The 27,730-nt window shown below is 41.1% G+C and overlaps 1 protein-coding gene across 1 annotated transcript in view; it reads left to right on the top strand.

Moving 5' to 3' along the window:
• NOTCH2 (notch receptor 2) overlaps window positions 1-27,730 on the top strand; it is a 169,926-nt gene that overhangs the window by 129,691 nt on the left and 12,505 nt on the right. The window contains exons 16-26 of the mRNA XM_036090102.2: window positions 2,299-2,418; window positions 2,843-2,995; window positions 10,699-10,927; window positions 11,706-11,907; window positions 13,533-13,686; window positions 14,263-14,447; window positions 15,983-16,115; window positions 21,627-21,863; window positions 24,254-24,366; window positions 25,325-25,830; window positions 27,176-27,523. Coding sequence (XP_035945995.2) covers window positions 2,299-2,418; window positions 2,843-2,995; window positions 10,699-10,927; window positions 11,706-11,907; window positions 13,533-13,686; window positions 14,263-14,447; window positions 15,983-16,115; window positions 21,627-21,863; window positions 24,254-24,366; window positions 25,325-25,830; window positions 27,176-27,523 — 2,380 coding nt within the window. The remainder of the gene's footprint in view (window positions 1-2,298; window positions 2,419-2,842; window positions 2,996-10,698; window positions 10,928-11,705; window positions 11,908-13,532; window positions 13,687-14,262; window positions 14,448-15,982; window positions 16,116-21,626; window positions 21,864-24,253; window positions 24,367-25,324; window positions 25,831-27,175; window positions 27,524-27,730) is intronic.

The raw sequence follows: 27,730 nt of genomic DNA on the forward strand, positions 1-27,730 counted from the left end.
AGTGATGCTACTCTGAGGAATCACTCCCTGGTCACCCATCCTGCCCTCACTGATTAGATCTTGAGCTCTGAGAAAACACTGTGGCCTCTCTAGATGCAACTGGTAGGGGAACTCATTTGCCTTCTTTGTACTTTGGGGTTTAAAATGTTTTTAAAATGATGTATGGCTGCTGGTTTCATTCATTATTTGAGTGGACCCAGTGTTGTCATGGCCTGTGTTCTTAGTCTTAGTTCAATAATACAACAACCACCACTTACTGATAATTTACTATATGCCAGACACTTTGTATACTTTGGATTCCTAATCTAGTACTCACAATAATTCTGTAAAGTAGAAGTTCCTATGACCATTTTATGCTGAGGCAGAGAGAAGTTACCTGCTGAAGGTCACATAGGTAAGTGGTAGATTTGCCCCCAAGTCCCTCTCAGTCCAAAGCTCTTCCTCTTAACAGCCCTTCTTCTCCTTACATTCAGTACCACTACGTCTCATTCAGAGAGGTATTGCCCGTTGGATGGCGATTACACACACAGAAGACATGGGTGTGACTTCAGTTCGTACCAAGTGTTCTTTGCTTCAGGTGGTATTTTAGGAGTGTGCTTGGACATTTATTTCTTCTTTGCATTTTCCTGCCTCATTACTGCTGTCTTGTGATTGTTTTGTGTGGTTGTATTTGTATGGCTTGTTTACCTCCTCATCATCCATTTTCTTCATCTGTGGAGAACAAAACAGAAATATGGATGATGGCTTTGCATGTTTCTCCAGTATGCAGCATGCAGGCAGGAGCATGGCTGAGTTCCTACTCCCCTGTTAGGCTGTTATTAGTAGCTGTTACTAGTGACTCTAGCTGTTGAGAGTGGCAGAGTGGCCAAAACCGTAACTCTGTTACCTGAAAGACTTGGTGCTACATTGTTACCTTTGCCCCTCTTTGGAAGAAATGTTCATGGAGGCAAACTGCATTTAGCCAGCCTCGTAGATAAAATTGAAGTTATTGGAGATCCCTAGCTATCCCCAGACAAAGGAAGCCTAAAAAATACATTTCATAATGACAGTGCTGATCACATTTGTTGATAGTAAGAAGAGCATCTCATAGCCAGAAAGACGGAGACTTGATGGCTGCAGGGAGATATAAGCAGGTGTCACTATGCTCAGTTATATCATAGGCTTACCTGAGTGTGATGTAGGTGTGAAAATATTTATTTTGTCTTCTTGCTAGTAAGAATATTTGGCTCTATGTTGGTTATTGGTTTTTCTTCAGATTAAGATCCCAATAAGGAATTTACTGTGTATGAACTTTGGGAAACTATATTAGACTGAAAGCCTATGTAGATTAAAATTTCAGTGCTGAGTGTAGATAAGGGTTCTGTCATTGGGCTTTGCCAGCACGAAGGGAACTAAACAACATTGCCTTCTCTTGCGAGCCACTATTCTGACCAGATACCTTAAAAACTGGTTGGGTATGTTGGTAAAAATTTGTGGTAATTTTTTTTCTTTCTGAATATGAAATTTTAGGATAGTATTTTAAGTTGAGTTAGTTGTAACTTGACTTTAAAAAAACTCTTTTCCTTTTAATAAAAGTATTCCTTTTTTTTTTTTTTTTTTCTGTGCTGGAAGCTTATATTCAGTATGCTAAGGGAGGAAATATTGGTATGCAAATATCAATGTCATGTTGCTGATGTTGGTATAAGGAGACATGTTACCAGGCAATCAGAATTACCTCACTCTTTCCTGCTTCCCGTGGCCTTCTGATCAACTCCATTGCCTTCTGGGACAGGCTAGCAGAGGTTGTGAGGAGTAGGAGGCTGTGTTGTTGCTTCTTCCTGGCTCACATGGAGGAGGATCTGTGTGGCTGAGCTTCTGAGTGGCTGACTCTTAGCTGTGGAGATGCAGAAACTATCGCACTGGACTGATGCAGGTGTCCAAATCCATGATAGTAACTACCCATAATAATAAAGACAAGAGCAGCCCAACGGTTGTTGAGCACTCACTCTATGTGCCAGGCTCTATACTAATAAAGACTTTGTTAACATTTTTTCATTTAGTCCTCAAAAAGCCTCTATGGGTTATATACCATCCTAGTTCTCATTTTGCTTATGTGGAAGGCTCAGAGCAGATAAATAACTTGAGGTCACATAGTTAGTAATCAAGGTAGAGCTAAGCGTCAAAGGACCTAGGTCTCTCAGATTCCAAAGTTTTTAACTGCTGCCTTAGACTTGAATTCAGAGAGCATCCGTTGCTGTAGAATTTGAAAAATTTCTGTCTCCTTGGCTGTTTCTCTAAATTCTGTCATTTGCTTTACAGGCAAGAATTGTCAGACGGTGTTGGCTCCCTGTTCCCCAAACCCATGTGAGAATGCTGCTGTTTGCAAAGAGGCACCAAATTTTGAGAGTTACACCTGCCTGTGTGCCCCTGGCTGGCAAGGTAACAACATAGGAGTTAGAGAAACCAGGAGTTTTAAACGAAGTGGTCAGATCATCCGATTAACATGGAAGGCCCAGGTCTTCTGAGGCCTGCCCATCATCAAGAACACCGGCCTTGTATAGGACCTGCTAACTGGCATGACTTCGAAAGCCTTTTTCATTTTCATATCTTTGGGGCCCCCTAGTGGCTGGAAGAGTCCAGCCTGAGTCTAAAACCATGATGTTCTTTCTAAAGGAGTTTTACCACCTGGGCAAAACTTGCCCAAAATAATTTTGTGCGAGGGACACAAAGCCTTACAGGACTTCCCAAAGCAGGACACCAACCAGAATATCCCCATCTACTGCAGCTGCAGCTCAGATCCCCATACATTTCTGTGGGACTCACCTTCCAAAGACAGGAGCATTCATTGCACCTGTATTTCTAGGTCAACGGTGTACAATTGACATTGATGAGTGTGTCTCCAAGCCCTGCATGAACCACGGTCTCTGCCATAACACCCAGGGCAGCTACATGTGCGAGTGTCCTCCAGGCTTCAGTGGTATGGACTGTGAGGAGGACATGGATGACTGCCTTGCCAGTGAGTATGTTGGTAAAAATTATGCCAGTGAGTATGCCAGCCAGCTTGTAAGCCCCCTGAGGCACACAGGGAGCAGAGCAGAGCCCCATCGGGGCAGTGGCCTCTCAGTGCTGAGACTGGCCATCCCAAGAGTTTATCACGTGTCTTTAACATTAGAGTTTTTATTTTTATTTTATTTTTATTTATTTATTTATTTTAGATTTTTATTTATTTTTTGACAGCGAGAGACACAGTGAGAGAAGGAACACAAGCAAGGGGAGTGGGAGAGGGAGAAGCAGGCTTCCCGCTGAGCAGGGAGCCCGATGTGGGGCTTGATCCCAGGACCCCGGGATCCTGACCTGAGCCGAAGGCAGACGCTTAATGACTGAGCCACCCAGGCGCCCCAACTTTAGAGTTTTTAAATCTTCTTTCAAAGCTAGTGGCTTTAGGAGTTGAGGCAGTAGAATCTCTTTAAGCATTCCCTTACTGATTTTTTATATACTGACAAAGCGGGGACAATGCTATGATAGTTTCTTTTAAAGCAGATCTGTTGAGGTATAATTAATATAAAGTATACTACCAATATTTTAAATGTATAATTCAATAAGTTTTGACATTTGACAACTGAAACTATCTCTAAAGATCATGAACATATCCACCCCCTTAAAAATATTTTCTTTTGTAATTTCCCCTCCTTTCCCTTTCCCTGTCCCAGGCAACCAGGGATCTACCTCTGTCACTACAGATTTATTTGCATTTTTTATAATTCTGTATAAATGGAATCATTTCATGCAAATTCTTTTTTTGGGAGAGGGAATATGACTTCTGTCATTTAGCATATTATTTGAGACTCATCTATGTTACATGTATTAATAATTCATTCTGTTTTATTGCTAAGTAGTATTCCATTATTTGGATATACTATAATTCACTAGTGGGACATTTAGCTTTTTTTAAGTTTTGGGATATCATAAATAAAGCTGCTATGAGTGAGTCTGTGTAGACATGTGATTTTATTTCTCTTGAGTGCATATCTAGGAGTGGAATAGATGAATTATGTGGTAGGTATATGTTTCACAGAATTGCCAAAATGTTTTCCAAGATGGGTATACCATTTTCATTCCCACAAGCACTGTTTGAGAGTTCCAGTTGAACCACATCCTCAAGAACACTTAGATGTGATTGCCCTTAATTTTAGCCTTTCTAGTGGCTGTATATGGTATTTCACCATGGTTTTAACTTGAATTTCCCTACTTACTAATGATTATGAGGATCTTTTCATGTGCTTATTGGTCAGCCATCTATATTACTTGCTATACTCAAAACTTGCTATATTCAAAACTTCTGTTCACTTGAAAAATTGGATTGTTTGTCTTATTATTGAATTGAAAGAGTTCTTTATATTCTAGATACAATTTCTTTGTCAGATATTTGCCTTACAATTATCTTCTCCCGATTATAGCTTCTGTTTTGACTGTCTTTTGAAGAGAAAGAGTTTAATTTTGATGAAGTTCAATATAATCTTCATTCAGAGTTCATTTTTCTTGTATGTTGTTTAACAAACCTTTGCCTAACCCAAGGTCACTGAGGTTTATCTCCTTTGATTTCTTCTAAAAGTTTTATACTTTTAGCACTGACCTTTAAGTCCACAATCTATTTTGAGTTAATTTTTACATGTAGTGTGAGTTTTAAAGGTTTTAAAGAGTAATTTTGTGTGGTAATATTGCTAACCTCACTTATTAATTCTAGATTAGTTTAGCTTCTAGTTTAGTTTACATTTTCAGGATTTTTTTTTTATAATCATGTTATCTCTAAATAAGTACAGCCATATACATTTTATTTCTTTTTCAATCTACACACATTTTATTTTTCTTGCATTATTATACTGGCTAAGACTTTTAGTAAATGCAGAATAGAAATGGTTAAGAGAAGCAAATCTTTCTTTGTTCTTGATTCACGGGGAGAAGTATGTATGTAGTCTTTTGCCACTAAGTATGATGTTACTTGTAGGTTTGGGTTTTTTTGGTTTTTTTTTTTTTTTTTTTTTTTTGGTCTTCTATCAAATTGAGTAATTTACCATATACTCCTGGTTTGCTGAGAGTTTTTTTTTCTTTTTATAATGAATGACTGTTGATTTTTTCCAATGATTTTTCTTTATCTGTTGAGGTAGTAATATATTTTTTTTTATGTAGGTGAATTATGTTAATTGATTTTCAAATGTTAAACTAACCTTAAATTCCTGGGATAAATTCTACTTGGTCTTGATGTATTATCTCTCTCATATTTATTGGATATGATTTCAAAGTTTTGTTATGAATTTTTGTATCTATGTTCATGAGGGATATTGTTCCCCAACTTTCTTGTGCTATATTTGTATGGTTTTGGTAAGAGGGCAATGCTGGCCTCAGAACCAATTGGGAATTGTTTCCTTTCTATTTATTGAAAGAGTCTGTGTACAGTTGGTATTACATCTACCAAACATCTAGGTCTGGAACTTTCTTTCTTAGAAGGTTTTAACTGTGAATTTAATGTCTTTAATAGATATATTTATTCAGGGTATCTATTTCTTTTTTATTTTTATTGAGCTTTGGTAATTTGTATCTTTCAAGGAATGAGTTTTACTTTTTCTAAGTTACCAGAATTATTGGCATTCATAATATTCCCTTATTGTACTTTTAATGTCTGTAAGATCTGTGGTGATTTCCCTTCACTGATTTCAGATATTGGTAATTTACATCTTCTCTCTTTTCTTTGCGATTGCTCTTGGTGGAAGGTTATTGATTTTATTTTATTTTTTATTTATTTATTTATTTTTAAAGATTTTATTTATTTATTTGACAGACAGATAGAGAGAGCAAAGTAGGCAGAGTGGCAGGCAGAGGGAGAGGGGGAAGCAGGCTTCCTGCAGAGCAGGGAGCCAGACGCGGGGCTCGATCCTAGGACCCTAGGATCATGACCTGAGCCGAAGGCAGACGCTTAACCAATTGAGCCACCCAGGCGCCCCAGGTTATTGATTTTAGTAATCTTTTTAGTGAACCCATTTTTAGTTTCATGATTTTTCTCAGTTGTTTTACTGTTTTCTATTTCATTGATTTCTGCTCTTTATTCTTCCTATTTTGGAACTGGCTTGCCCTTCTTTTTCTAGTTTAAGATGGAAGCTTACACCATTAATTTTATTTCTTTCTACTTTTCTAACATAATAAACATTTAGTGCCATGTATCTTTTTCTCAAAACACTGATTTAGCTGTACTTCACAAATTTTGATATATCATGTTTTTTTTCAGCTCAGAATACTTTCTAATTTCCATTTTGATTTGTTCTTTGACTCATAGATTATTTAGAAGAGTGTTCTTTAATTCCAGATATCTTTTTTTACTAAGTTTTTAATCGCAATTCCAGTATAGTAAACATAGTGTCCTATTAGTTTCAGTTGTACAATATGGTGATTCAATAATTCTACGCATTACTCAGTGCTCATCATGATAAGTGTACTCTTTAATCCCCATCACCTATTTCACCCATCCCCCACCCACCTCCCCTCTGGTAACCATCAGTTTGTTCTCTATAGTTAAGAGTCTGTTTCTTGGTTTCTTTCTCTCTCTCTCTCCCTCTCTCTTTCTCTTTTCCCTTTGCTCATTCATTTATTTTCTTAAATTATACATATTAGTGAAATCATATGGTATTTGTCTTTCTCTAACTTATTTTGCTTAGCATTATACTCACTAGCTCCATCTTTGTTGTTGCTAATTCCAAATATCTTTTGTTGCTGATTCCTTCCAGATATTTTTTGTTATTGATATCTAGTTTAATTCCATAGTAATCAGAGAACATACTTTGCATCATTTGGATTATTTTAAATGTATTAAATCATGTCTTATGGTCTTGTCTATGGTCCGTTTTGGTAAGTGTTCTGTGTGCACTTGAAAAGAATGTCTGTTTTGCTGTTTTTTGGTGTGTTCTATAAATGTTACTAATTCAGATTGGTTAATAGTATTTTTAGGTCTTCCCTGATTTTCTTTCTGCTTATTCTATAAATTATTGACAGTGATATTGAAATCTCTATTACTGTGTATTTGTCTATTTCTTCTGGAAATTCTTTCAGTTTTTGCTTAATGTATTTTGAAGCTCTGATTTTAAGTACATAAACATTTAAGATTGTTATGTTCTCTTGAAGAATTGAGTCCTTCGTCATGAAATGACCTTATTTAACCCTTGTAATATTCCTTGTTCAGAAGTCTTCTTTGTTTGATAGTAACGTAACTACCTTCCCTTTCTTTTGATTATTGTTAAGTATTTTTTCCATCCTTTTACTTTTGGCCCATCTGTGTCTTTAAAGTATGTTTCTTATAGAGACCATATATTGAGTCTTGCTTTTTCTCTCCGGTATGATGATGTCTAACTTCTAATTGAGGTGTTCATGCCATTTAAATTTAATGGTTGATGGTGATATGACTGAGTTCAATATTTGCCATCTTGTATTTTACTTTATCTTTTTCCTTCTCTTTCCATTTCCCCCTCTTTTTTTGCCTTCTTTTGGGATAATGGAGCATTTTTATGATTACATTTTATTTCTTCGCTGGCATATTAATTATATTCTTTTTTTTTTTTTTCTTTTGGTGGTGGTGGTTTTGGGTTTGCAGTATGCAACTTTAACTCATTACCATCAACTATACTACTTTGTATAGCACATAAAAACCTTACAACAGTATACTTATATTTTCACTCCTGCCCTCTGTTCTATTATTGTCATATATATTATAATAAATGCCCAAAAATATTATTTTTGCTTCAAATGGTCAACTAATTTTTTAAGAGATGTAAAAATAAATTAACAGTCTTTATATTTAACAACATATTTATAGTTTCTGGTGTTTTTCATTCTTTTGTGTGGATCTGCATTTTGTCAAGTATCATTTTCCTTCAGCCTGAAGAAATTCATTTAATAATTCTTGTAGTGCTTATCTCCTAGTGATTAAATCTTTCTGCTTTTCTGTGTCTGAAAAGGTTTTTATTTTGCCTTAGTTTTCAAAGATAAGGGAGTAGAATTCTAAGTTGACTTTTCCCTCAGCACTTTCAAGTCATCCTTCCATTGTTTTCTACCTTACATTATTTCTGAGGAGCAATCTGCAATAATTCTTGTATTTGTTTCTTTATATGTTATTTTCTCTCCTTTGGCTGTTTTTAAGGTATTTTCTTTCCATGATTTTTAGCAGTTTGACTCTAATGCTCCTTATTGTTCTTCATGTTTATTTTTTGGGGGGTTCATTGACCTTTTTGTTTTTTTGGTTTTTTTAAAGATTTTATTTATTTGAGAGAGAGAGAATGAGAGAGAGCGAGTACATGAGAGGGGGGAGGGTCAGAGGGAGAAGCAGACTCCCTGCTGAGCAGGGAGCCCGATGCGGGACTCGATCCAGGGACTCCAGGATCATGACCTGAGCCGAAGGCAGTCGCTTAACCAACTGAGCCACTCAGGCGCCCCCATTGACCTTTTTGGATATATGGGTCCAAATTTGGAAAATATTCAAGCACTGTTTTTTCAGAACCTTTTTGCTCCCCTTTACAAATTTCATCATACATCTTTTAGGTGGCTTGAAGTTGTCTCTCTTTCATCAATACTCTATTTTATTTATTTTTTTAGAGGTTTTTTTTTTCCCTCAGTGCTTCAATTTAGGTAATTTTATTATATGAAGATATTTTGATATGTCTTCAAGTTCACTAGTCATTTCCTCTGTAGTGTTTTGTTTGCTGTTAATCCCATCCAGTATATTTTTTTTCTCTTCATTGTATTTTTATCTCTAGAAGTTTGATTTGAATCTTTCTTATGCCTTTATCTCTTTCCTTGTCATGTTTGTGCTTTCAATTCTCCTTCTTGAGCATACAGAGTATATTTATCATAGTTGTTTTATTGTCCTCACATTAATTCTACCATATGGGAAATTCCTAGGTCTGTTTCTATTGTTGACTTTTATCTTCATCGTAAGTTATATTTCTTGCTTCTTTGCCTACCTGGTAATTTTTTATTGGATGCTAGACTTTTTAAAAAAATCTTTAGAATATTTTCAAGCTTTGTTTAAGGATCATTTGGAAACAGTTTGATCTTTTTGGTCTTTTCTTCAGGGTTTGTTAGGTCCAGAACAGCCTTTAGTCTAGGACTAAAATGGCTCACTACTAAGATAGTACTTTCTGAGGATCCTACTTAGTGCTTAGTTAGGAGGTCTTTTCATTTTGACTGTCATGAACATTAGCTATTCTCAGCCTAGTGTAAACTCTTGGGATTGTTCTGCCTATGTCTTTCTGGTGGTTCTTTCCTCGGCTTTGATAGTGTCATCACATGCATGTGATATACTCAGTTACTTATCAGTACTAACCGCTTATCAGTACTCAGTTACTTCTGTGGTGATTAAATCATTAAACTTCAAACAAGGTTATCACAGTGGGTTAAGAATAATGGCACCTAATTCACAGCATATGTAATTTCAGATCACCATATGGATGGCACCAAACTAGGTCCTGGCAGTGCCAAGGTAGATAAAACCCAGTGTTTACATTCATGAAACTCATAGTCTATTGGCAAAGAAAGCTATGCAGACAAATTGAACATTGTGTAGCAAAGAGTGAAGAAAAATATGTCCACAGCAGTTGGTGGAGAAATTTAGGGGAGTGGGATCAAATTATTTGGATTTCTTTTCCATGTTAATTATTTTATCAGTCAAAATTTTCAGTATTTAAAATCTTTCCTATTGGAAGTAAAGCTAGCAATATTTATAATTAATTTAAAATAATTCAGTAAGTTATGGTGAGTTTCCTGAAAGATGCTATGGAAATTACAGTGTGCTATGCACTGTGGATAAGAAGGGATAATATGATTTTTACAATTTTTCCAGTCAAGATTGCAGATGAGCCTTAGAGTGGAATTAGCCTAGTAGATGAATAAGGTTTTAAATAAGCCTCTTATCAAATCGGGGCTACATTACCCACCTGATGTTTAGTTCTCTTTTTATGTAGATGACCTGTCTTTGCAATTATACTTTAAGGTCCTTAAGAGCAGGAGCTAACTCTTATTTTTCTTGTTCTAATATGTCATCTATATTTCAGAGGACTGTGCCATAGAGTAGCTCAAAATTTGTTGATTAATTGCTGTGAGCCTAAAGTGTTCTAAGATTAAGCTGTGTGATATATAAAATTTTTTTAAATGTTTCCTGATTCTGCCTAAATCAAGAAAACAAAGACAAACAGGAAAGAGAAGAGGGAAGGAATGGAAATGAAAGATGAAGGGAGGGAAAAGATAGGAAAGACAGATCAGCACAGGGGGCTGCTTAGTATATATCCTATCCTACGTCACCCACTCCCATCACCACATACACCTTTTGAAAATCGTTACTGATATTTTTGAGATTCTGTGTATTGGGAGCACATATTTGATTAGCAAGTGTGGGGGACCGTTGTAAGTTTTAGGACTCTTAATTTTGCAAAACTCCTAGTGGTGTATGCATAGTTCATTCCAATTATCAAACAGGTTAAGAATCTCAGGCAAGTGTTATTGCATTCATTTTTGTAAATGGGGGAGTCAAGGCAAAATAGATGTAAAGAAAAGTACAAATAGAGAAAAGTCGGAATTGTTACTGTTCTTAGTATGACTCAGTTCAGGTCACTCACCTTTATAGGTCTAAGATTAAATTGATGCTATAGTTCAGAGCTCTAATTCTTGTGTGTAATGACTTAGATCCTTGCCAGAATGGAGGTTCCTGTGTAGATGGAGTGAATACTTTCTCCTGCCTGTGCCATCCTGGCTTTATTGGGGATAAGTGTCAGACAGACATGAATGAGTGTCTGAGTGAACCCTGTAAGAATGGAGGGACCTGCTCTGACTATGTCAACAGTTACACTTGCAAGTGCCAGTCGGGATTTGATGGAGTCCACTGTGAGAACAACATCGACGAGTGCACTGAGAGGTGAGCAATCCATACACTCAGCCACCAGTGTCTTATGGGAAAAAGGGAGAAAGGAGGGAAAACTACAGAGCACATTGCTGTGGTTGCAGGGCAGGGTAAGGTATGCACCTGGGTCCCATTCCATCGTCTTCTATTGCCTACTTCCTGATTCCCTGTAGATGTGTAGTTAGCAGGTCAAAGGTCAGAGGTTGAAAAAGCTTAGTGGGATGGACCATCATTTATTTCTAATGCTTAGGGAACAGGAAGAGTTATAATTCTGTTCCATTCTCCTCTTGGTCCCTTGTTCATTTCAGTTGACATTTTAAAAAATTCCTATTTTTTTGCACATTTGTCATCACTCTTTGGTAATTTCTAGGTGTTTTTTTTTTTTCAATAAGTTTATTCTGTTTCTCTTTCAGAAAGAAATCTAGAGTCAAGAGCTACTTATTTAGCACTTTTCTTATAAATTAAATTGACTTAGGGATAAAATGAATTGTGATACATGGAAAACCACAGGACTCGGTAAAACCTGGAAACCTTCACTTTCTCTGGGAATCTCTAATAAACTCAGCCTTTTATATACTCCTGTAGGAGTAGTTGGTTGTAGACATGAAGCTGGGACTCAGGCTGATTGACACCCAGTGTAATTTGGAAAAAGAAAATTTACTAGATCTAGGAGTTTAAGATGCTCAGGAGTATTTGCCTCTGTAATGTGTTAGATTCTAGGAACCCGACTTTTTAAAATAGCAGGTCAGAGGAACCAGATTACACAGCTGGCATTGCTCTCTCTGCTTCTTAGCTCCTGTTTCAATGGTGGCACCTGTGTCGACGGGATTAACTCCTTCTCTTGCTTGTGCCCTGTGGGCTTCACTGGCCCCTTCTGCCTCCATGAGATCAATGAATGCAACTCTCATCCATGCCTAAATGAAGGAATATGTGTTGACGGCCTGGGTACCTACCGCTGCACCTGCCCCTTGGGCTACACAGGGAAAAACTGTCAGGTAATTAAATTTCAGCCCACTCAGCTCCCTCAGAGTAGCTGAATATTACACTATTTTTCTTCTAAGCAGAATAAACCCCTCCTAAACAAGGAAGTTCTGGCTCTCAGGGGGGTTGTCTCTGAGATAAATCTGCCTAACTTCTTAATAGCTGGTAGATTCCAAAATGGTGACACTGGCAAGATTATACAGATTAACAAGCATGAGATGGTTGTAACAGGCTAACAAGAACTGCAGAGAAATACATGTGGGAGATAAGTGCATAGATAGTATTTATGTTGGAAATGCAAAAAGGGAAATAAAGAACAGTCTAAGTAAAGTCTTTAAAGGTCAGATACAGTATCTGAAGGGATAATAATAATAATTATTATGTCTTGCAGTGTTGTAACACTAGTCACATGTCTTTTAAATTCAAATATGTAAATATGGATTTTTATAGACCCTCAGAGCCAACTAGGGCAGCCTTTCATTTCATGAAAGAAGAAACTTGAGTCCCAAAGGGGGCAAAGTAACCTTTCCAAGGCTGCATACCAAACAGCATTGTATTTATTTATTTTTATTTTTTTAATTTATTTATTTGAGAGAGAGAGAACGAACGATTGGGGGGAGGGTCAGAGGGACAAGCAGATTCCCCACTGAGCGCAGAGCCGGACATGGAGCCCGATGCGAACATGGAGCCCGATGCGGGGATTGATCCCAGGACCCTGAGATCATGACCTGAGCTGAAGTCAGATGCTGACTGAGCCATCCAGGCGCCCCACATTGTATTTAATTTTATGCTATATTTACCTCTTAAACAATGATAGGATGATAGAATAACAGAAGTCCAAAGAATTTAGGACTAAGTGGCCAAATTTAACTAGCCTTACAGGGTGCACTTCAGTTAGGCTTTGGCTATATTGGACGTGCAAATAACTACCTCTGCATATTAAATTAAACAGCTTGATGCTGATTCTGTGGATCAGAAGTACATTCTTCCTTGGGCTCTTGCTCATTCTCACAGTATGAGGTTACATGTACCAGGGAGTGCTCCACCCATACCCACTGGCCCCTTCTTTCACAAACACTCCATGAGTGTGACCTTGCTCTCCCCAGGGGTCAGGTCACCACATGCGAGTTACAGAGAAAGGGACTAGTCTGCTCATACTCTGCCTTATGTTTTTCATAAGCCTGATTTTCTCCCCTGTAAGTAAGCTCTATGACAGCTTTTAGGTTTATTACCGGGCTTTAAGTCCTTTTGCTCGTAACCACCCGTGGACAGATTTGATTGAGACCCACGTAGATTTCTCCCACAGGATTAGCACAGGTGTTATGAACCTTTTGACAGCTGTAATTTCTTTCTTTCTGGCTGTTACAGGTCTGGACATAATCATAACATAGGGAATAACTTAAACTATTAGGCTCCCTCAAATTCTTAAACTTCTGTGGTAAGAACTTTTTAAGTAGCAGAGTTAAGAAGAATTAGACTATATAAAATGATTGGATTACCTGAGAACATTGGACTATTTTAAGACTTGGCTGAGGGCTCTTTTTTTTAATTAGTGTGCTTTCCTTTGATTCTTAAAATGCAGTGTGACTTATTTTCTTCTTTTCTGATATTTGGATGTTGATGTATCCTTCTGTTTCAGACCCTGGTGAACCTCTGTAGTCGGTCTCCATGTAAAAACAAAGGTACTTGCATTCAGGAAAAAGCAGAGTCCCGGTGCCTGTGCCCATCTGGATGGGCTGGTGCTTACTGTGATGTGCCCAATGTGTCCTGCGAGGTGGCGGCCTTCCACAGAGGTGAGCTCTGCCTCCTCAGCCTCCAGGGTCACTCCCCAAAGTAGTGGCCAACTAGCAGCATTTTAGGACAGGTATTGTTACCTTGGGAAGAACAGACAGCGGTGGGTGGGCAAGGCTCTACGGAAGGGTCTGAGATGGAAGGTGAAAAGGCAGAGGCACATGCTTAGAGATTCCAAAAAGAAATGTATGTAAAATGAAATGAAGGCATATTCTACTTTTAGGACTTATTTCTTTTCTTTTCTTTCTTTCTTTTTTTTTTAAGATTTATTTATTTATTTTAGAGAGAGAGAGCGAGAGAGCGGGGGTCGGGGAGGGGAGGGTGGAGAGGGAGAGAGAGAATCTCAGGCAGACTCCATGCTCAGCATGGGCTCCATCCCACAACCCTGAGATCACTACCCCTCCCGAAGTCAAGAGTTGGACGCTTAACGGAGCTACCCAGGCACCCCAGGGCTGGTTTATTTTCAATATAAATCTGGTGCTGAGGGCCATGAACTAGGTAAGAACACAGTTAGTTGGTCTGAACCTGACAAGTCGTGTGCTCTTCTGTGATGTTTCTTCCTGTACTGGGTTTCCTAGGGGTGTCCACTGACCACCTGTGCCAGCACTCCGGCATCTGCCTCAATGCTGGCAATTCGCATCACTGCCAGTGCCCCCTGGGCTACACCGGGAGCTACTGTGAGGAGCAGCTTGATGAGTGCTCGTCCAACCCCTGCCAGCACGGAGCCACCTGCAGGGACTTCATCGGCGGCTACAGATGTGAGGTAAGATGAGCAGGCAGAGGTCAGGGGCCTCCCGAAGATGGTACAACTATTGTGAGCACTAGCATACTGAAGTTCGCTGCTTATGACTTATTTTTACAATTGATAGATTTTTTTTTTAACCAGTCACCATTATATTGTCTACCAACCACCATTGGTTTCAGCCCCCTTGGTAATAAGTTCACATGGCTCCAGTAAGGTATTTTTATAGAGGTCTGGAACCATCTCAGTCGCATAGAGTTGCCTCCGGGTTCAGAGCCAACATTCACTGCCAGAGTGCATTTCACAGGCCAGCCGCTCAGTGGCCCCTGGGACTTCGCTGAATAGCAGCTGAGATAGGAGAAGCCACTTTGAGGTGTGTCCCGAAGTTGCTTAGCCTGTTCCGTGTAGCATCACACTAAGTATGACATGTATATATTTGAGGAAGTGTGTGTCTGTTAAGGAACATGTCACTGTCTTCCTGATAGCTGGGCTGATAATGGGTAGAGCAAGATGTTAACAAAACACCAGAGTCTTGAATTTGACACCAATTCAGGCCACCCAGGAACACTGAGAAAAGCTTTACTTCTCATAAATGAGCTAAAGATGGCCTCTTTATATTGGCTCCGCAGTTATTCCTTCACAGTGGGCTGGGACCTGTTAGTTCAAAAGCCACCAGTGCCAAACTCAAATTTTTACACAGCCAGTTTTTCTAAAAATAGCCCTTATAAAGCAGATTTTTAGCCATGTAGAGCCTTTCTGCTTTGCATATTCTACAAAACAGCACCCAATATCTGCAAGCCATAGGTAAGCCCCAGGACATAAAGACCCCAAGCCAGTGCTGCCCTTCAGAGCCCTCTGACCCAGAGACGGTGGCCTGGCTGTACCAAACATGTAAGCCCCCTCTCTGTTACCCCTTCCTTTGGAATTCACTTGCCATCCTCTCCTTACCCACCTCTCCACTCTGGACAGCCTCATGCTGTGAGGGATGCCCTCACATGCAAACCTGTCAAAGCATTGCCCAGTAAAGCCACTTCATGGTCAGGGTCTTTTTCCTTGATCAGCCCTGAAATTCCTCAACCCTCCACATCTACGACGTTAGCTAACACGGCCCCTCCCCCATCTCAACCAGTTTCTCATACACATGTGCGGTTTCCTGAATCTAGAGATCAGTAAATGCAGTGTGTTTACTACTGTCCACACGTACCATTGGACTGAGTCATAGGGTCCTTATCGCATACCAAGGAATGCATATTTTAAAGATGGGAATACCTGCATTGAGGAGCGATGAAAGTTTTGCACAGGCGTCAGTTCTGAAATATCCCTCAGAATGTTGAGTCCTTGCCTTTGGGTTATAAAGTGGCTTTTCAGCTGGAAGATGTAAATGTCAGTATGCTGCAAGTTGGCCCTGCACAGGATGATTGGTAGAGTGTGTGATGGTGCTGGGTGAGGGCAGGGTGTGGGCAGAGGTATACACCGACCTTCCAGGTCTCATTTGCTGTGGTGGTCTATTTCCAACACTGGTCCAATGTTTCTTTCCTTTTGCTTGTTCCTATCAGTGTGTCCCAGGGTATCAGGGCGTCAATTGCGAGTATGAAGTAGATGAGTGCCAGAATCAGCCATGCCAGAACGGGGGCACCTGTGTCGACCTTGTGAACCACTTCAAGTGCTCCTGTCCACCAGGCACTCGAGGTATGAAGTCAGCCCTGCCCATCTCCATCTAGGGCATTTTCTTAAGTTATAAATCCATTTTTAGTGCGGAGGAGGTTTTAAAAAATTAACCATTTAGTTCTGGATTCTGGGAACTCAGGCCATTTCATGTTCTCAGTTCTGTCTGGTTGTTGTTGACATTTTTTTTTAATGAACATATAATGTATTATTTGTTTCAGGGGTACAGGTCTGTGATTCATCAGTCTTACACAATTCACAGCGCTCACCATAGCACATACCCTCCCCGATGTCCATCACCCAGCCACCCCATTCCCCCAACCCCCTCTACTCCAGCAACCCTCAGTTTGTTTCCTGAGATTAAGAGTCTCTTATGGTTTGTCTCTCTCTCTCTGGTTTCTTCTTGTTTTATTTTTCCCTCCCTTCCCTTCTGATCTCTGCCTTGTTTCTCATCTTATGTTCCATGAAACACAGAATGTGGAAATGATGCTGTGTTGCAACAAAATTGGCCTGGTTAGCAAGATTTCTTGGTGCTTCAAGGGAAAATAACTAGTGGTCTCTTGAATAAATAATTCACATTTACTAGCTTGTGTATTTTTTTAAACTTGCCAAGTATTGCCTCCATAAGGTGGGGGAATGAATGAAATGAAAATATTTGCCTATTTTCATAAGCCCAGGGGAGGAAGCTGATGGCCTAAGGCTGTAACTAAGAATTGCAGTAAAGCCTATGGAGTCCAACCCTAGACTGAATGATGGGGCATCAGTCTACTGTGGGCATTGCCCCTGCCTCCAAACAATTTTCTGGAGAGAGCTTGGAGTATTGTTTGTTAGAAGAGATGTAGTTATAACTGTTCTGAGCAGCCTGTAAAAAGAAAAAAGCTGAGGCCATCCACAATAGTGAGAAATTCATCTCAGTGTCAAAGAGAATAGAATGTCAGGGAAATATTTACACTCTCTTAGACCTTTGTGCCAGTGAACTTTGATAATTTACCTTCCTTGAGTTCGCGGTTTGGCTAAATTAAAATAGGAAAGTACCCCACTAATAGGATAGTTACCAAGCAATGAAGTTAAAGAGGAAGAGAAAACTCAAGAGAAACAGCCTTTAAATATTTGAAGATTTATCCTGTGAAAAGGGGAGTTGTTCTCTGCTCTAGAAATCAATAGTTGAAAGAGAAGTAGAAGTGATTTTGATTCATTATTAGTTTGCTCCTTTTAATAATTTTACTGTTTAGGACAAGCTCCAATTCTGGTGGTAGCAGATTAAATCTCAGATCTCAGTGGCTTAACACAACGATGGTATTTTTGTCACTCAAAGTCTGAGTGTCTCTCTCTGTATTTTAGATATGAAGTTGCAAGCACTTGGCCTCCAAGGCCCCCACAGCAGAGCAGGAGGGACAGACTTGTAGGGTCATGCAGACTTGTAGGGTCATGCAGGCTCTCCCTGCCTCAGTCTGGACATGACACCCATCATTATTGCTCATAGTACATGGGCCAGAATTAGTAAAATGGTCTCACTCTGACTCCAGGGGAGACTGGGAATATGGGAGAGCCCATGGATATTCATTGTACGCTAAGATTTCTACGGTACCCTAAATGTTTTATGAATTACAGTTGTCAGTCCTAGAATGGACCATTTCATAAGGCAACAAAAGTTCTCTCTTCTGTTGGTTAAGGATGGCTTAAACAATAGTTTTGCTATTAGTATTGACAGTCTTTTTCAATACTTTGAATATATCATCCTACTGCTTTTTGACCTCCAGGTTTTTGTTTTTGTCTTTTAATGAGAAATCAGCTGTTAATCTTATTGAGGATCCCTTGTGTGTGATAAGTTGCTTCTCCCTTGATGCTTTCAAAATGCTCTCTTTGTCTTTGTCTTATGACCTTATGGTTATGATATGTGTAGGTATGGATCTCTTTGAGTTTATCATGCTTAGAATTCATTGAGTTATCACACTATGTGTGCTTGGTTAGGTATGTAAAGTGGTATTTATTTCTCCTGGCTTGACTTCTCTGGCCATTGGTGAACCTTCAGGAGACTGTCAAATCCCATAGATTCATTGTGAGAGTTATCACAATGATTGTTTTTATTTCAGTACTCCTGAGCTTTGGATCTTGGCTTGGGGGCACCTCCGGTTCCAGGTCAAGGGCTAATTGTTCTGCATATCCTTACTACTTTGCTTCAGGCTGAGGTTGAGCTCATTCTCACTCAATAGGTCTGTCTATTACTGTCCATTCTGATGGGATTCATCTGTATTCATTTTACTAGCAGCCCCTAATTACCAAATATTCTGTGTAAGTGGGATCACAAACTGGGTTTGTTTTGTACTGTCTTGTTTTTGATTTAGTTTGTAAATAGGTAATATATGCACATGTCCCAAATTTTATACATAGACACACACACACACTTAAATACATACACATGTAGCAAAAGCATAAAGTGAAAATTCTCTTTCCATTCCCCTTCCCTATACCTAGTTCTCCCTCTCCCACAAACAAGTAACCTCTACTTCATTTTACTTTCTTGTGTATCTTCTAGGTTTTTTTTTTATGTGTCCTTCAGAATGTCTTTATGTATATAGAAGTCATATGCAAAGGTATTTTTATTTACCCCACTTCTTACTCTGAAGATAGGGTATTAGATAAACTCTTGCGCTTGATTTTTTTTTTTTTTTTACTTAATTGGAGATGTTTCCATATCAGTTTATAGAACCTCCTTAATCTTTTTCATCCCGTAGAATTTTGAGCATAGTATATTCAACCAGTGTCCTAGTGATAAAACTTTGGGTTTCTTGCATGTGTATATTTGTAGATAAATTTTCAGAAATGGAATTGCTGGATTAGAGAATGATGTGCATTTATAATTTTGATTGATATTGCTGATTCATAGCGTTTGACTCTGCTGGCTTCTTCTCAGTGAGGATGAATGTAGTCTCATCTGTGAGTCATTTGGTTTTCCTCTTTCAGTGGTTTCTCTGTATCTCTATCCTTTTTTCCCTATTACATTGTTCATCTTAATATTTTACAGAGATTAATTATGATACAAAATATTCTCAAATATTTTTTGTCTTTGATTTTCTTTATGATATTTTTCATGCAGAGCTTTTTATTTTTATTCTTTTTTAAGATTTATTTATTTACTTTAGAGAGAGAGAGAGCAGGGAGAGGGGTGGAGGGAGAGGGAGAGAGTGAATCTAGAAGCAGACTCTACGCTGAACGTAGAGCCCAAGTGGGGCTCGATCTTAGGACCCCAAGATCATGACTTGAGCTGAAACCAGGAGTCAGATGCTCAACTGACTGAGCCACCCAGGCACCCCTGGAGCTTTTTCTTTCTTTTTTTTTTTTTTAAGATTTTATTTATTTATTTGACAGAGAGACAGCAAGAGAGGGAACACAAGCAGGGGGAGTGGGAGAGGGAGAAGCAGGCTTCCCGCTGAGCGGGGAACCCGACGCGGGGCTCGATCCCAGGATCCTGGGATTATGACCTGAGCTGAAGGCAGACGCCTAACGACTGAGCCACCCAGGTGCCCCTGGAGCTTTTTCTTTTTAATCAGATTGGATTTATCAGCCTTTTTTTAATGGCTTCTGGATTTTGAATCCTAGTCAGCAACACCTTCTACACTCTAAGATTATAAAGGAATTCTCCCATATTTTCTTCAAGTACTAGAATACTGGGGCACTTTTTCCATATGGCTACTAATTTGCCCCAACACAATTTACTCAATATTTGATCTATACAATAATTTGAGATGGCAGCTTTATCAAATTCTAAATTCCCTTGTGTATTTGGGTGTTATTCTGAACTTTTTTTTTCTTTATTCTGTTAATTTATCAATACCACTCTGTTTTAATTAATTAATTAATTTAATTTTCCAGACTGTGGTTATAGTTTATTTTTTCATATAACTTTAGAATCAGATTGTCTATTAAAAAATCCTGGTGGCATTTTTTATGGGGGTCACATTAAATTTATGAATCTGTGTAAGGAAAACTGACATCTTTACAATGAGGAGTCTTCCTAACCAAATCGTAACATCTTTTCATTTATTCATATCTCCTTTTGTGCCTTTCAGGGCTATTTTAAAGTTTTCATATAGGTATAGTACATTTCTTTTTAAGATTATTCCTATATTTGTCTCTTGCTATTGCTATTGAAAATGAGGTCTTTTCTTCCTTTTTTTTTTTTAAGATTTTATTTATTTATTTGAGAGAGAAAATGAGCAGGGGTGAGGGGAAGAGAGAGAGAAAGAGAGGGACAAGTAGACTCCCTGCTGAGCACAGAGCCCGAGGTAGGGCTCTGTCCCAGGACCCTGGATCATGACCCTGGATCAGAGCCACCCAGGAGCCCTCTTTTTCCTTTTTAATAGTCTTGCTTATATTAGTGTATGCTACAAATTTAAGTGGCAAGAATACAGAACTGTTTTCCTTTCTTTCGTAATTTTTTTTTAAAGATTTTATTGATTTATTTGACACAGAGAGAGAGACAGCTAGAGAGGGAACACAAGTGGGGGGAACGGGAGAAGCAGGCTCCCGGCTGAGCAGGGAGCCCGATGCGGGGCTCGATCCCAGGACCCTGGGATCATGACCTGAGCCGAAGGCAGACGCTTAACAACTGAGCCACCCAGGCGCCCCAATCTTTTGTAATTTTTTGAATCATTCATAGAATCATCTCTAGAATTGTCATTGATTTCTTTTGTACTCTAAAAAATATTTACAGATGTTCATACTAGATGGCTCATTTACATCTATAGTACATTAAATGATTTCTATTTTATTTTTTTATTTTTATTTTTATTTTTTTTAAAGATTTTTATTTATTTATTTGTCAGAGAGAGAGAGAGCACGCAAGCACAAGCAGGGGGGAAGGGCACAGAGAGAGGGAGAAGCAGACCCCCTACTGAATAAGGAGCCCGATGTGGGACTCAATCCCAGGACCCTGGGATCATGACCTGAGCCGAAGGCAGACGCTTAACTGACTGAGCCACCCAGGCGTCCCTGATTTCTATTTTAAATGGAATAACCTTTGAGCTCTCAACAGGATATTTTCCCTACAATTTTTAAAAATAAGAAACTAGTATACATTATTTTACAGGAAAAAAAGTCAATGGTCTAAAACTTAAATATATCACTCAAAATTTAGTTCCAGCTCTTACCAATATTTTTACATACTTATAATCTGTGTGTTGATTGTGATAGTCTGTTTTGAACTGTTTTTATAGTTTGAGTAAAAGGAATAAATTAATGAAAAGTTGCTGGGTCTCCCAGATGGGGCAGATAATGCTGGCTCCTGCCCAGGGGACTACTTTGGTGGGTTGTGTGGGAGAGTACCTGTGAAGCCCTGAGCATATTCTTTCCTTGGCTCTTACTGGTCACCGGGAGGGTGGCAGCTTCGCCCTGCCTGACCTAAAAGGTCCCGTCGCAGATTGAGACATGTAACCTGAATAACTGCAAAGTGCCAACAAGGGTGTCTCTCTTTGGCTGGAAAGCAGCGTTCCAAAGAATGCCATCCATTCTCTGTCTCTTCTCTCTTTTCTCCAGGCCTGCTTTGTGAAGAGAACATTGATGACTGTGCCGGGGGTCCCCACTGCCTTAATGGTGGTCAATGTGTGGACAGGATCGGGGGCTACAGTTGTCGCTGCTTGCCTGGCTTTGCTGGAGAGCGGTGTGAGGGGGACATCAACGAGTGCCTCTCGAGCCCCTGTAGCTCTGAGGGCAGCCTGGACTGCATCCAGCTGACCAACGACTACCTGTGTGTCTGCCGCAACGCCTTCACTGGTGAGAGCCTCGCCAGCACCCTCAGCACTCTGCCTCGGAGGGGCCTTGAGAGAGGAAATTGGGCCCCATATGTCACATCCCAGACCAAGTGAACCTTTTTTCTTACATAGGAAAAACTAGACCAGCTTAATTCAGAGCCCAGTTTTTCCTTAGGTCTGTGCTTTATGGATGTTATAGTCCATCTCTGTCTTTTTTGTTTTTCCTGGGATACTTTCTCTTTTGTTATACACTGATGATATCATACTGTAGCAGAAATACGAAAAAAGAAATAGAATGTTGGGAGTGGTTGAGCAAAATAACAGTTTTTAATTGGGGCAAAATACACATAACATAAAGTGTACCATCTTAACCACTTTTAAGTGTACAGTTTAGTGGTATTAAATACATTCCCAGTGCTGGGCTGCCAACACCAAATCCATCCACAAAACTCTTTCATCTGAGGAAAATAATGTCTTGTGTTCAGAAACCATGCATCTGTTCTGGTTTCACCACCTATCTCCTTTGGCACGTAATGACCTGAGTTACGGGGTAGTCACTGCCACGGTGACCTTCTTTCCATCTCTGGGACCCAGAGAGGATTAGGATCTTCTAGGTCACCTAAGGGGAGGAGGTCTGACTTGAGGTGTGTTTAAGCAAAAACCAGTTCATGAGAGTATGTACTAGAAAGCTACAGAGGTGTGACCTCTCAGCACAGCCAGGAGTTGGCCATGCTCCCAGTCTCTTCTCAAGCTTCTTCTTTTTCATCATAGATCATAAAGATGACCAAGTCCTGCCTTACAATAGGGGCTTGTCATAGGCACTTACTAGTTATTTCTGAAGGCAGGCAGCTTGGTGACTTTGGGGGACTACAGTGGTATCTAACGGTGGCGGTGTCATCAGATGCTCAGACGTCTGCCTGGCATTTCTGGAGTCATTCCAGACTATGCTGTAGTAGTATTTCTTGGGAGTCAGATAATAGGCTACAGTAGTCTCCTTAGTAATAATTTGGCAAGTTGGACTCTGCTATATTGTGAGCCCATCTCTAGACTTCCTTCCTTCCAATTTTAAAGATATGTTACCTTTAAGAACTTTGGTAATTTATGAAGAATGGGAGGGAGTTTGCACTATGGAAGATACCTGGATGCGATAGCAAAAGAGGAACAGTGCATTATGAACGTCATCCCTACTGAGGCAATGCTGGACACAAAGAGTGTGAACAGTCTGTCCTGCAGCCTCATATTAGCCATGAGGTGCTTGGGAAGCCAGAGAAGCAAAACTGACTGCTATTTCTCTCATTGCCTTGGAGGCTTCCTTTATCAGGAAACCCTGACAAGCACTTACAAAGAAAGGGGGAAACAGGAAGGAAGGACTGAAGACCGCCTTGAATTAGGGTCCCACCACCGGGAAGTAGTGGTGATGCGTTGTCCACAGTTGTGATGGAAAAGAATGCCTCGAGCTCCTTGGTTGTGATTATTGCGGGATGCGGTTGCTGTGATGAACGCTGGGGGGCCGTCTGTCCCGGAACCCCATGCCCATGTGACGGCTGCTCTTGGGCTGTGGCTGCCGATGTGATTTGAAGAGTCAGGCAACTGTAACCCTTGCCTCTTAACTCTGGCCAAAACTATGCCTGTTTTAACTTCCTTTTGAAAGCCCCTCTTCCCTTGGGCAGCGGCTGCGCTCCAGGTGGACCCATCTCCTGCTGTTTGCCGGGGGGCGCCCAGCTGTGTCTCCGGGTCTCCCCCTTGGCCCCAGTTGCTTACTTCACTTTATCCTGCAGCGGTGGCCTCGGGATGCCCTCTGTTTTAGAACTGCCTCTAGAGGAAATTAACTCTGGAAAAATTAAGCTGTATTTTAAAGCAGTGCTGATCAGATTACAGAATGGCTAGAAAATGACTGAAAAGAGAGTTTATGGGTGAAAATTCTCTGTAAGCTACCAGTCACCACTTGGATGTGTTGGCCCAGTGTAGCCTCTCCTATGAAGTTGACAGCTTTAACAAAATGCACTGAACAGTTTTGGTAAATGTTTCTTTTGGCTTATGAAAGCTAAAAGTATCTTCAAAAAAATAAAAAAGCTGAGGTGTCCTTTTCTTTTTCTTCTCTTTTTTCTTTCTTTTGGTCGGATTAGAATGATTTTTCACGTCCCTTTCCATCCTGTTTTGTGAGTCTGTTGGGGATGTGTGCCCCGTGTACTTATTGTGTGGGCAAGGCAGATGGGGGTATTGGCCTGAGCCAGTGGCGGTCCAGTGAGTGTTTTCCTCATCTTCTCATGTTCCCTTGGGCTTAGGACCCAGCTCACACCTCTTGCCCCATCCCTCACCACTTGGCTAGCTCCTGTCCCAGCAGCACTCCGTTCAGTAATGTGCAGTTACTACTTTTGCCTTTTAAAACTCCTTTCCATTTTCTGCTTTGAGGTCGTCACTGTGAAACTTTCGTCGATGTGTGTCCCCAGATGCCTTGCCTGAATGGGGGGACTTGTGCTGTGGCCAGCAACATGCCTGATGGTTTCATTTGTCGTTGTCCCCCGGTAAGTGCATTGTTGTCTATTTAAGGGGCATGCTCTTTTTCATACAGTCTGGACAAAACTGAGATTAAACCTGGTTTTTCCACACTCTATCTGGAACTTTCTTGGTGGGGAGATTTATTAATTTTGGCTCCTTCACAAAAAAGTGCTGGAGTTTCCTCCCATTTAAAGCTGTTAAGATACACCCAGAAACAGTGAGCTCCCTAAATCTGTGACTCTCAGTCTTTAGAAGCACTAAGAGAAATCCACGGGGAATTGGTGGAATGTTCCCTTGAAAACAAGACTAGAGTCTCTGGCTTCTGGGTGTGCCGGAGGGTAGTCTTGCCTCCCAGACTGGGGCAGTGTTGGTTGGAAATGCTGCCCTGCTTACATTCCTTAGCAGGTACTATTGGGGAGCAAGCTGCTTGTTACACTAGAAGGAAGCCTATTTTTAGCCATTTGCTGTGCAAATTCTTTGGCCTCTGCGAGAGGCTAAAACCTCCCTAAAATAGAGATCCCTATGTGTGAGGACATACCAAAAGGAAACCTGGGCAGTCACCTTGGTCTGGCTGAGCAGGAAGTAGAAGGATAAAATGACATGGAAAGCTTTTTAGATGCCCCAGACTCTGGAAATAACGTCCCCCTCCCCTGCCCCAAAGCCATTATATGAGTGGTCTAAGGACAGCTAGGGAAGGTGCTTATAGATAACAGTGTCATCTGAGTCTTATCCCACCTATGACCTGTGGATTTAATTCCTGGAAGTGAGCTCTTAACCTGAGAGAATTCTACATTCATCCCATGGAACCTTCATCCCTGACCTTAGGTTGACTTGAAGAGGCTTCCTCCTAGAACGTGGTGCAGGAGGCCACGTGGAAGGATCTTAGCCATGTGTCTAATCTTTCTCTTTCTGGAGGTGTGGCAGAGAAGGGATTGGGAGGAGAAACGAGGCCCACTGTCCTCATCCGTTCACTGATTTCCACAGGGATTCTCCGGGGCAAGATGCCAGAGCAGCTGTGGACAAGTGAAGTGCAGGAGAGGGGAGCAGTGTGTGCACACGGCCTCAGGACCCCGCTGCTTCTGCCCCAACCCCCAGGACTGCGAATCAGGCTGTGCCAGTAGCCCCTGCCAGCATGGGGGTAGCTGCTATCCTCAGCGCCAGCCTCCTTACTACTCTTGCCAGTGTGCTCCACCGTTCTGGGGCAGCCGCTGTGAACTTTACACGGCCCCCACCAGCACTCCTCCTACCACCTGCCTGAGCCAGTACTGTGCCGACAAAGCTCGGGACGGCGTCTGCGATGAGGCCTGCAACAGCCATGCCTGCCAGTGGGATGGGGGTGACTGTTCCCTGACCATGGAGAACCCCTGGGCCAACTGCTCTTCCCCACTTCCCTGCTGGGATTACATCAACAACCAGTGCGATGAGCTGTGCAACACAGCCGAGTGCCTTTTTGACAATTTTGAATGCCAGGGGAACAGCAAGACATGCAAGTAAGAGTCCAGGGTCCCCAGAAGCTGAGGGAGACTATCACTAACACACCTCAGTTCCTCGTTCTTGCTCCTAACCACTCCAGGGCTTCAGCCCAAGCTGCCTCTGCTTTTCAGACTGGTGCCCTGAGGCCCTCTTCCTGGTGTCAGCCTTGCCCGGTCGCGCGCTGCCCTGTGCTCTCCCTTGCTGACAGAGGTCCAGGAATGCTCGTGCACGGCCACCCTCTCTCTGCCTCTCTCTGCATTCTTACCTGCTGCTCTCACGACCTCCTAGGGGAAATAACTTTTGGAAGTGGTGTTACCTATTCCCAGGCAGCCTCTCACACCTGCCTGCAGGATGAATGGAAAGGTCTGTACCTCTCTCTGTTCACCCCATTCCTTTCTTTTAGACAGGGTTTCCCCATCTAGATTTATCAGGAAGCAGAAGCCAGATCAGGCCACTTAACCCTCCTGGTCATTACTGTGGCAGTTACAAGGTGCTTTATGGTTAAAGAGCAACTTTCCTTTTAGCTGTCCCATTTAATTTAATCTCAGTGAGCTCTCAACAACCTTATGAGGCATAGGTACTGTTAATGGTCTTTCCCAGGTGAGGGAACTGAGACCTGGGAGGTTAGAGAACTTGCCAGAGCACATACAGCTATTGCTGACTCCCAAGCTCTTCATTGAGCCAGTGTGGCTCAATGGCATAACTATCAAGGGGTGGGAGTGGGGAGGAGAGTGGAGATGAAATGGTTTGTGCATCGTTTAGGTTTGGGGACTCAATTTCCTTTTCCCAGTATTTGAAAGAGGCTGTATGTGCTCTGGCACAAATTTAAATCTGGTCTCCTGTATGGGACACACCTCTCCCAACATACCTTCCAGAGCTAAGATTCAGTCTTGTTTGGGAAGGAAATGGGCCATTATTGACATGGTCCTCTGCAGAGCCCTGATGGCTCAGTTCCTGGAGGCAACTTTTACTTCCGAAAGCTCATTGTTAACTCACTAGGGATACTGGATAAAAAAAGAGAGGAAGTGTGTACCTGGTTGATTTTTGTTTCAGGTATACAGCTTTGCTTACAAATCTGACTTAACAATTGTTGATTACCAGCTGCCTGGGGGGCTGCAAGCCCATGCAGCATAGGGGGCACCGTGTTGTTTCTCCTTTGAGGAACACTCACTGATATTGAGTGGTGTAGATGACATGCAGTCTATGCTGTCGGGGATAGGAGATTTGACAAAGGGACTTGATTTGGGCCACAGAAGATAGGTGGGAAAAGCTACAGTAGTTCCAAGTAGAAAACCAAATAGCGCCGCAGTCTATTCTGAACTGTTTCCTTGTTCTCTCCCTCTTCTGATTCCCCCTGCCTAGGTATGACAAATACTGTGCAGACCACTTCAAAGACAACCATTGTGACCAGGGATGCAACAGTGAGGAGTGTGGCTGGGACGGGCTGGACTGTGCTGCCGACCGGCCAGAGAACCTGGCAGAGGGGACCCTGGTTATAGTGGTGCTCATGCCCCCGGAGCAGCTTCTCCAGGACGCCCGCAGCTTCTTGCGGGCGCTGGGCACCCTGCTCCATACCAACCTGCACATTAAACGGGACTCGCAAGGGGCACTCATGGTCTACCCCTATTATGGTGAGAAGTCAGCTGCCATGAAGAAGCAGAGGATGACTCGCAGGTCCCTTCCTGGTGATCAAGAACAGGAGGTGGCTGGGTAGGTTTTGGTTTCTAGACCTCTTGAAGCTTAATTCTTAACTTCTTAAAGCTTGTAAAGCTAAATACTTTGATACACAGAAGAAGTCGTAACTGAACCTATAAAAATGTAGAGCTCAGACAAGTAGAACAGCCCACCAAGTACAACAAACCCATTTGCCAGTACGTGTGTTTAAGGGTAAAGGCTTACCTTGGTCTTGGTATCCTG

Source organism: Halichoerus grypus, chromosome 5 (genome assembly GCF_964656455.1).
Source record: "Halichoerus grypus chromosome 5, mHalGry1.hap1.1, whole genome shotgun sequence".
Classification (NCBI taxonomy): Eukaryota; Metazoa; Chordata; class Mammalia; order Carnivora; family Phocidae; genus Halichoerus; species Halichoerus grypus.